General features: G+C 33.8%; 1 protein-coding gene across 1 annotated transcript; it reads right to left on the reverse strand.

Moving 5' to 3' along the window:
- Positions 1–561: 561 nt before the first annotated feature.
- On the reverse strand, positions 562–9,270 carry oclna (occludin a). The gene is made up of 9 exons (XM_058789320.1): positions 9,185–9,270; positions 8,839–8,898; positions 7,337–7,988; positions 7,093–7,260; positions 4,301–4,428; positions 2,475–2,657; positions 2,220–2,391; positions 1,403–1,444; positions 562–1,316 (listed from the first exon to the last, which is right to left on the reverse strand). The coding sequence occupies exons 2-9, from the start codon at positions 8,895–8,897 to the stop codon at positions 1,218–1,220; spliced, it is 1,503 nt and encodes a 500-aa protein (XP_058645303.1). The 5' UTR covers position 8,898; positions 9,185–9,270; the 3' UTR covers positions 562–1,217.
- Positions 9,271–9,727: the final 457 nt, after the last annotated feature.

Consider the following 9,727-nt stretch of genomic DNA (forward strand, 5'->3'; position numbering starts at 1 on the left):
ATCCCTTTAAATTTGCTGAGGTAAATGTAATGTTACGTGACTTGTTTTTACATGCGGTTTTATTTACGTCTTTCCACAGTTGAAACGCCTATTGAGCGATTACATGGGACATGACACATTTCAGCAAGTTCTTTTTCTTTCAGCATAGTTACTGATGTTCCTTGATGTTCATTTTGTGTTATAACTAGTAATAAAGAGGAAGAGATGATCGGTTCACGAACCGCTTGAACTGAGGTGCTATAACGATCTGTTAGGACTACGACACACTAAAAGCATGCCAAAACAGCATTTATTGTACGGTTTTCTTTATGAAGTCGAGAATTTTTAAGCTCAGACTTTGTTTCATATCAAAAGTAACATTTTATTTACGGTGAAGATCGAAATGGATAATTCAAATTCAACGGTATACACGTTTTCCGGTTGCTGAAATTCAGTGCATCACTAAAAGAAAAGCTAAAAACTTTAACTTTTAGTGAGTCAAACCCAGCCAGGCATTGTTTTGAGATCTTAAATTAAAGAAACTGGTTTCAAAAACCACTAACACTTAATATAGCTTACTAGTAAATGTATGGTCACATTTATTATGCCATTAAAAATGATTTTATTAATAGTTGTCAAAAACAATGAAAATAAATCAAACATTTAAATTACATATTTACATACCAGCAAGTAAAAAGTTTTTGAAATGGCATAAATACAGCTTAAAAGACTTAACTATTAAAGGCTATCTGTAACCTGTAACTGATCACAGCTTGATTTATACAGACATAACTGGTTATCAAGAGTTTAAACCACCCACCTGGAAAAATTATTTGGCACAGTATTTTACCCATTAAGAAATCTCAGAATAACTATATTTAAAAAAAAACTTTATAAAACAAACACGTTGTAATGAAACACCAACAAGTTCATGTTAAATCTGTAACAGTTAAGTGGAGATTTGCGCCAAAAAAAAAACTACAGAACTGATGAGGATTTTGCCATTAGCTAAACCTGATTTTAAAACTGGTTCAGGATTCTGGGAAAATATTGCACTGAGCAATACAAATCAGAATGCCTTGAATATTTACACGCATTATCAATCAAATGTCCTGAAAGCAACACAGCCCAGCTCACGAATGGCAATGACCCACACATCTGGACAGACGCCAACACATCTGTGCTCTCCTCAATACTGTCCAGTAGCTCGCTCTTCTCTAATGTGATGGAAAGGATCTTCAGGATCTCCGGTCGTAATCGCTGACCATTCTTTTGATGTGGTTCAGTTTGACCTTCAGGTGCCTGCAGCGCTTCTTCTTCACCTGGTATTCGCCGCTCTGCAGAGACAGTGGGAAATACATCAGATAACATCCTCCACTGTTGTTCGTTTCTGTGAGAAATCTTGGATTCAGCTCATTCTTACCCTCTTTTTGTCTTTCAGCGCGTTGTATTCGTCCATGGCGTCCTGTTACGAGAGAATGACTGAAGTCAGCAACAAGCGCAGTGACTCAAACGTTTTTCCCATGCTAACGTTAATTATTTACAAATAATACAGAGCGTAACCAACAGGAACGCTCCATCGTAAGGCAAACAATTCATGCACTATTGGGTGAATCACAAAACTCAAAGAAATTTTTTTTTTTTTTTTTTCTATTTTTATAATCATTAAAATTAGCATAATGAGAGAAAAAACTAATAATATAAATAAGCTATACAAGTTATTATTATTACATGTATTAGTAATAATAATAATCATCTAGTACTTAATGAGAATGATAATTATAATTCAATCTAAAGACTTTTCATGTCAGAAGCCGAGAACGATTATTTAAAAAAATTGTATTTAAAAGGGACAAATTTAAATTTTAATAATAATAAATTACATTTAATAATAATAACAACAATAAATATTAAATAAGTTTTATCAAATATTATTAATAATAAATTTAATAATAATATAAAAAAATGTATTTCAGTACTTACTAATTCTCAGTAATGGGAATTAAAATTTTAATTAAATATTAATCAGTGATATTTCTAGTACTCTTTATGCTAATTTTAAAAATAATAATAATTATTATTATTATTATTATTATTATTATTATGCTGATGTTGTTAAAATATACATTTATATAATATAATTATTTAATTATAATAATATAAAAGAATATTCCAGTACTTATAAATTCTCAGTAATGAGAATTAATGAGTCATCGCCAAATCTTGAAGACTTTTCATACCAGGAACTGAGGACTGCCGTCCTGAAGATCATCGAGCTCCTGGTCCACTTCAGCCAGACGCTTGTTGATCTGGTCCATTTCTGCCTGGAGCTCCTTGTACTCCTGATGGTCTTTGTCAAACAGGTGTTTGTAATCGTCTCTCTCTTCATTATTAATAATGGGAGGGAATTCGCTGGAAAACAAAAGCACTTCCATCTCATCTGGAACTCGAGTGAACATTATGAACTCAGAGCTGGATTTCATTGGTGAGCTCACCTGGAGAAGTCATCGTCGTCCAGCTCATCTCCAGAGGAGGCGTAGTCTGTGTCGTGATCCCGTCCGTCAGCGGTTCGCGGGCGTCTAGCGCGCCGTTTCTTGGGCCGTCCTGCAGAGCTGTTCATCTCCGATCCGCTGCTCAGTGGGACTGAACTACGGACGGGCACCTCGTGCGCCATCTCCCTGAACAACACAAACATGAGCAGGCATTTAACCAATCAATCACACAAACTTAAAATGCACAGACACAAGCAGTTAGCTCAGTCATAACCACAAAGCAGGACAGATTACATAAGACATTGTTTTCATTCCTCCACAGTGTCGTCATTGTTTCTGCTATCTGTGCTACTTCTGAAAAGCACTACATGAGATTTAGTATGCATAGCTGAGGTATTCGTCATGCTGTTTAAACTGGCACAATGGTCAGTCTCCAGAATGCACAGCATTTCCAGAAATGATTCAGACCCGAAAGGAACACAGAAACTAGAAAGTGAAGTGAAAGAATGAGAACACTTCCTTTATCTCTCAACCTCTGACGAGGCTTTATTTAGCGCTTCTGCATGACCTGTTCTGTAACTCCGCCCACTTTCATTTCATTCCTTTCAAGTAACTTACAGCATTTTTCATTTGACAGAGTTTCAAGTGTCATGTTGAACTATCAAACGGTTATGAAGTCATAAAGATTTGCAAACAACAGCATCATAGTGAGATCTAACTTATTTTAAGTCAAGCACAAACACATTTTAAGTTGAAACAGCATATTACTTTTTTATATGTTGAATTTTAAGTTGTGATAATCACAGCAATCATTTTTTTATGAGATGGCAACTGATGTAGGTAGATACATTTGAAAAATATTAAAAATTGTTTGTTTTTTTATGTATTATAATTAATTTTTTTTAAATGGACATTAATTTTTTTATTTAAATTAATTTCTTCTATCTTAATGCAAATTGTAATAATAATAATAATAATAAGTGTAGCACAATACAGTACAGTACATGATTTATGTCGACAGATTTTAAAATGCAAATTTTTCAAATGTTTTACTTTATATTTTTCAAAATTTTTATATTTTTAAATTCAAATGAACACATAACCATTTATTCTACTGCATTTATGCAAATTTTAATAATAATAATAATAATAATAATGTTGTACCACAATACAGTATAATAAATAAATGTAGATCTGAAAAACAAATATATATTTTAAAATTAAAAATTTTAGTCATATTTCTTCTAGTGTTATGCTATTTTTTAATAATAACAATAATAATAAGTGTAGCACAATACAGTACAGCACATGATTTGTCGATAGATTTAAAATGTCAAAAATAAAATTCTCAAATGTTTTACTTTTATATTTCTCAAAATAATTTAGATTTTTAAGTTCAAATTAACACATCATAACCATTTCTTCTACTGCATTTATGCAAATAGTATAGAATAATAATAATAATAATAATAATAATAATAATGTTGTACCACAATACAGTATAATAAATGTATATTTGAAAAAAATAATTTTAATGTACACAATCATATTTCTTTTAGTGTTATGCTATTTTTAATAATAATAATAATAATAATAATAAATGTTTTTATTAAAATAAATGTAGTAATTTTTATAATAATAATATTCCAGTATATAGATACACTGAGCACACTGTCTGAACACACAGATCTGCTTTCAACACTTTTAAAACGTCATAACAATCAGTCCTAAAATCTGATTTTTAAAAACAGATCAAAATCAGATGCAGTGTTGAAAGCCAGACTCTCAGTCACATGCAGAAACACAGACGACATGATGGCCGTACTCACACAGGACTCTCACTGTGGGGAGGTTTGTCATAGTTTGTGCTGTTGTCATCTAGATCATTTCTAGACCCTCCAAACTTCATGGGATAGTCAGTCAGCAGCGGCTCGGGCACTCCATTCACATCATTCACCTGAGAGAGAACGAGAGAGACAGCATTAAGATATGTTCGCGCTGGGACATTATTAATAATCATGACTATTAAGAACAGTTCTCGTTATTCTCATTTTAATGTGAAAATAAAATAGTGTAAAAGATATATAAATAGTAAATAAATAAAATCTGTTAAAATAAATAAAAATCCAGTCCATAATATTTATTTAAAATAGGTTATATTAAAACTGCACCTTACAAACTGCATTATTTTCCCTCCATTACAGTAATATAAAAAAAACATTTATTACATCAGAGGAATTTCTTAAGAATTAAGGTGTCATAAGAAGTTTCCATTTCTGGACAGTTTTTGTGAGATTCACTCAAACGGTGCTGTCAGTTTTCGGTGCTTTAGGTGAATTCTTTGGTGCAAACATGTTTCAACGTGTCTATCCTGAGGGAGTCAACAAATAGTATAGAAGAATCTTTTCCACATCTTTTCTATCTATTTTTCTAGAATCACAGCCTGATTTAACATGAAGCACAGGCCCCAAAAACACAATCCCCTTTTGCTGCACATAGGTTTTAGTTTCTGGTTGAACCAGTTCGCCTTGTGCATTTAACAGAATACAAACACACAGATATCTATGTTTGCTTAGAAACCCAAATATATTGATATTCAGTTCAGATCCAACATTCATTTTTAATAAAAACTGACCTTAAAACATCAAATTTTCTAAAAAAAAACACACATCTATATGCCCTAAAATGCTATTTATTTACATTTATCCACTGAACAGCTTCCAAAATGGCTAAAAAATAAATAAAAGGACAAAAAACATTTAGTAAAATATTAAAGCAGATAAAGAAAATAAAGTCTCTCTTTAGGACCATTAACATGTCTAGCACACATATGCGACTGAAACTGTCACAACAAACCACACCCAGAAACCAACGACGAGCGCTTCCCTCCCCCAACCATCACACACACAAACACACACACACAAACAGGTCTTTCCACCTTCAGCACGGTAAAAGCTATAGAAAACCACACAGGCCTCCTATATTCAAAACCAGACAGATGATTCCTGTGAGAGATAAACAGGTTTGTGCTGTGAGGAGGCTGGAGGAAGTAAAATAACTCTTTGTTTGGCAACAGAAACGAGCACAGGTGTAGAATTTAAGCTGATATATGCTCCATCTCGAGTAGAATAGACCTTCTGTATGGAAAAGACCAAATTATAGTCCTTCAAGTCACAGAAGACGACTATAAGTTCTAGGACAAAGGCTTGTAGTTGAGTGACCACTAAAAATCACAAATAACCTCCAATATCTTAACTGCCATTCCTGCACCATTAAATGGAGAGCAAATAAGATCTCAGTTTCTCAGATTTTCAGCGTTTCTGCATCATTTGACCTATACATTTATACAAATCTTCAATATGGTACAACATTAGTGTAGAATTTAGTTTGAAAAAAACAAAACAAATTTTCACTCAGAAATTTCACAAATAATTACAAAGAGACGGCAAGTAACACATTGAATTAAGCGTGAAATTTAGAAGACTAAAACAGTGCTTGCTTGTAAAATGTGCTCCAATCGGTCTTATTTACAACTTCTTTCCACTGCATTAGTTTCCGATAACGAAGATTTCCGATTTTTTTTTAGAGATTATACTCATGAAAAGCTATTTCTAGCCAATTAAATGGACATTACCAGATTTTATATTCATTTTATACTCAGAAATTAAATTACATTAATATTTTCAAAAATAATTTAATTTAATTTTTTTTATTTATAATTTACTAATTTTGTATTTATTTATTTATAATTTATTCATTCATTCATTCATTCATTCTAATTGTAAGAATTTCAATGACTTTTCTAGGTTCTGGAGATCACAGTATCCCTGATACTTCCTGGTTTTTCTCTTGAGAATGTAGCCCAGTAATCAACCTCACATGTATCTCTTTAAGATTTGCCAAAATACAAACATCTGCAATCAATAGTCAATACAAACTCATCTGCTATCCACATTCATTTTATAGCTCTATACACTGTACAAACATGATTTTTCTGAGTTGTAAAGAAAACAAATACTAGAATATGGTTTTACAAGGAAACACTATTTCAGTCTTTCTACTTCAACATTTTTTTGTAATTATTTGTGAAATTTACCAACAATGTCTGAGCAAAAATAGTTTCAAAGTAAATCCTACACCAATTTTTTTCAGTCTACTCCTACTCTGACATTGTTGACTGCTTTGAGACATTTTGAAACATTTGAGACCAGATGATAGTCAAACTAAAGATTCTTCAGACACCAGATATAATTTTTGATATTTTTTTTACTAGTGGGTGCAGGACACTATAGTTCATTTATGTAAGTGAGAATAGCAAAATAAAGTAAACTGTGACATTATACCCAAAAATTCTTCATACAGTCAGTGCAAATTAAAAATTTGGGACCAAAAATTTGATTTGGCACTTTGACCTGACCATGTTTTGTTACATACCTTTCTATCAAAGTTATCTGCATTATCAAGATGAATTTGTTCTTACATGGTTTAACTCTTGTCACACTCTATAACCATTTTCTAAACTATAACTGTGATAATGTGAGAAATGTTGAAGGTGTCTGAATAATTTTTGGTTTGACTGTACTTCAGCTAGCAATGCAAAGAACAATAATATCACACTCACCCAATCCTCTACATCCTGTGGTGAGTTTTGATCTTGAATTTCTTTCACGTGGCGCCACAGGATGTTGTCCTTCCCGTGATTATTGATCCTTTGACGGGTTTTAATGGCAAAAACCATGATGATGATGAGGGCCGCAGTGACAATGAAGCCCAAAACAAGAGCGATTGCCTGGATGAAGACAGAATAAGCTCACTATTAGTGCACAACGACTTAAATCGACCATGATTTACAACGCTGTGCTCACCTCCTGAGGATCCACCACGCAGTAGTGATACAGATACTGGTTCACGAACGCTCCCGACATCTGAGGCTGCTGGTAAGCGGCGCACATGGCATAAACTTGATTGAACTGAACCGATCCGGACGTCTGGGCCATTGGGTAAACTGTCACCAGATAGACTATGGTGGCAACGAACATGAGGAATGCCATGATGGCGCTGACGATGATGACGGCCAGGTAGAACTTCCTTCCCTGAGCCACTTTCTGGTGTGAGATGATCATGATGAAGATGACGAGCAGAACGATGAAGGTGATGATGGCCATGGCGATCATGAAACCCTTGCCCTGCCTGGGGTCGTTCTGAGAGCCGAGGATCCCGTAACCGTATCCACCCATTCCCCCGTAGCCACCAAATGAGCTTCCATAAGAACCACCATAAGAACCTCCATAGGAACCTCCATAAGAACCTCCAGAACCTCCATAACCACCGAATCCAGCCGCTCCTGCATCCGTATCCCAGGCCAGAGTCGAGGCCACGCACACGAAGATGCCCACGCAGAAGATGACCGACATGACGCACATGATCTTTATGATGCCCGGAGGAGACGTCCAGCGGTAGAAATGCTGGAACTCATCGTCAGGATAGTATGAATACGCAGGCTGTGGAGCAACATTACTGGAGAGAAAATGGGGGAAACCGATTTAGAAACAGCCTTTTTAGGGACACAATACATTCTGAATTGCAACAATAACATATGCAAACATATACATATAAACAAAAAACAAATCACACTAAAGCTCAAATCTTTTAGATGATTTGGATGCAATATATTAGTGAATATCTCATTGTTAGTTTATTTTATTTTTGGATGAGAAATTGTTGAAATCAATTAAACAAAACATTCTTTTAAGGACACAATACATTTTTCCTTATACAAATATAGCCTAATATTAACTTGAAACATTCACACTACAAAAATATTCACACTAATACAAGATATCAGTTTATCCATTTCATTTCTTTTCATTTTTTAGACCTGTTTTTTTTCCATTTCAAACAATACAGTTTTTCCTACACCAGATTTACAAAGCACTCAGACTTTTTTATGTTCAATGTTGTATTGTATAATTTAATTTAAAGTGTGCTAGTGTGAATGGTATATCGTTTATAATATATCGTATATGGTATATCGTGGTATAAACGTAGGATACTTATACACATATATGATATATACACACATAGGCTACATGATGTACAATATGAGCTATCAGTTTCAGTGCATTGCCAGTAGCCTACTTTCGAAACTTTAAAAAAAATAAAAATAAATTTGGCCGATACCAATATAGTCACTGGAATGTGGCTGCCCAATAATCATCATAGCCCTTTATTTATTTAATATGTACAGTTACAGTTAATTCTGACTGCAGTTCAACTCCTCAATATCAAAACAAAGGCAAAAGAGGTTAAAAATCTAAACCCATGTAACACAATCCAGAGAAACGCTGAGGTGAAACTCAACACTTACTATCCATCCTCTGTATGATAATCATAGGGCGGAGGACTCCCGTTTGGCCTCGAAGACATTCTGAAAATAGACAAAAACACGTCTATTTAATAAATACACCGTGTATAAAATTCATATAAATCATACGCACTTTAACTAATTTCACTATTATCAACTAAACGTCAATCGTCATTATGACTGAACGGGAAATAATCAAAATTGACAACTAGTGTGTAAAACTCAGTAAACACTGTGTAAAAAAAATATATATATTTTTTAATATTTAAGATTGATATATACTATAATTTTGATTACAGTACGGATTATATAATAGACTATAGCGTATATTTTGTAGTTTCAGTCTCACCTGTTTGCGGAGTTGCTCTCGCGCACTTACGTTCACTGTGTCACTGTTCAGGTGAGACAAACAACCTGTACTTAAGATAATTAAACCCCGCCCACACAAAGAGACACACCCATACAAACACAGAGCGAGAGAGAAAGTGTCTCAAATTCTAACCAGTTCTCTAACAAGACAGCTTCATGTGCCCAAGACTGATACCATGAGTAACTCTCTACGTTTATTATGGCTTTTTATTATATACGGTACCTAAAAATGCTGTCTAGATAGTCAGCATATACTAGATTTTGAAACACAGCCATAAAGAGAGGTCGTCTGGTATCAGGATACAGACGCCTTATAGATACAAGACTGAGTCTGCGATAAGAAACACGCAAATTAACAGAGGTGTGGTGAGATTTCTATGTTGAAGTGATTATTTTTATTTTAAAAATCTACTCTACAAACTTTATCTTGAAATCTAAAATGTTTTTCCACATAGTGAGAACACGCCATAGGCTTGTACAGAGAAATAATGTGGCTAAAATGTCACAAATTTTATTTTTGCAT

The sequence above is a fragment of the Onychostoma macrolepis genome, chromosome 10 (genome assembly GCF_012432095.1).
Source record: "Onychostoma macrolepis isolate SWU-2019 chromosome 10, ASM1243209v1, whole genome shotgun sequence".
Classification (NCBI taxonomy): Eukaryota; Metazoa; Chordata; class Actinopteri; order Cypriniformes; family Cyprinidae; genus Onychostoma; species Onychostoma macrolepis.

Bases quoted from the DNA above. Each gene is read 5' to 3' on its own strand.
- oclna (XM_058789320.1), bottom strand. From the start codon at position 8,897: ATGTCTTCGAGGCCAAACGGGAGTCCTCCGCCCTATGATTATCATACA. The intron at 4,429-7,092 runs GTGAGTGTGATA...GTTCTCTCTCAG, and splicing joins CACAGGATGTAGAGGATTGG to GTGAATGATGTGAATGGAGT. The intron at 1,317-1,402 runs GTAAGAATGAGC...CTGTCTCTGCAG, and splicing joins CGCTGAAAGACAAAAAGAGG to AGCGGCGAATACCAGGTGAA.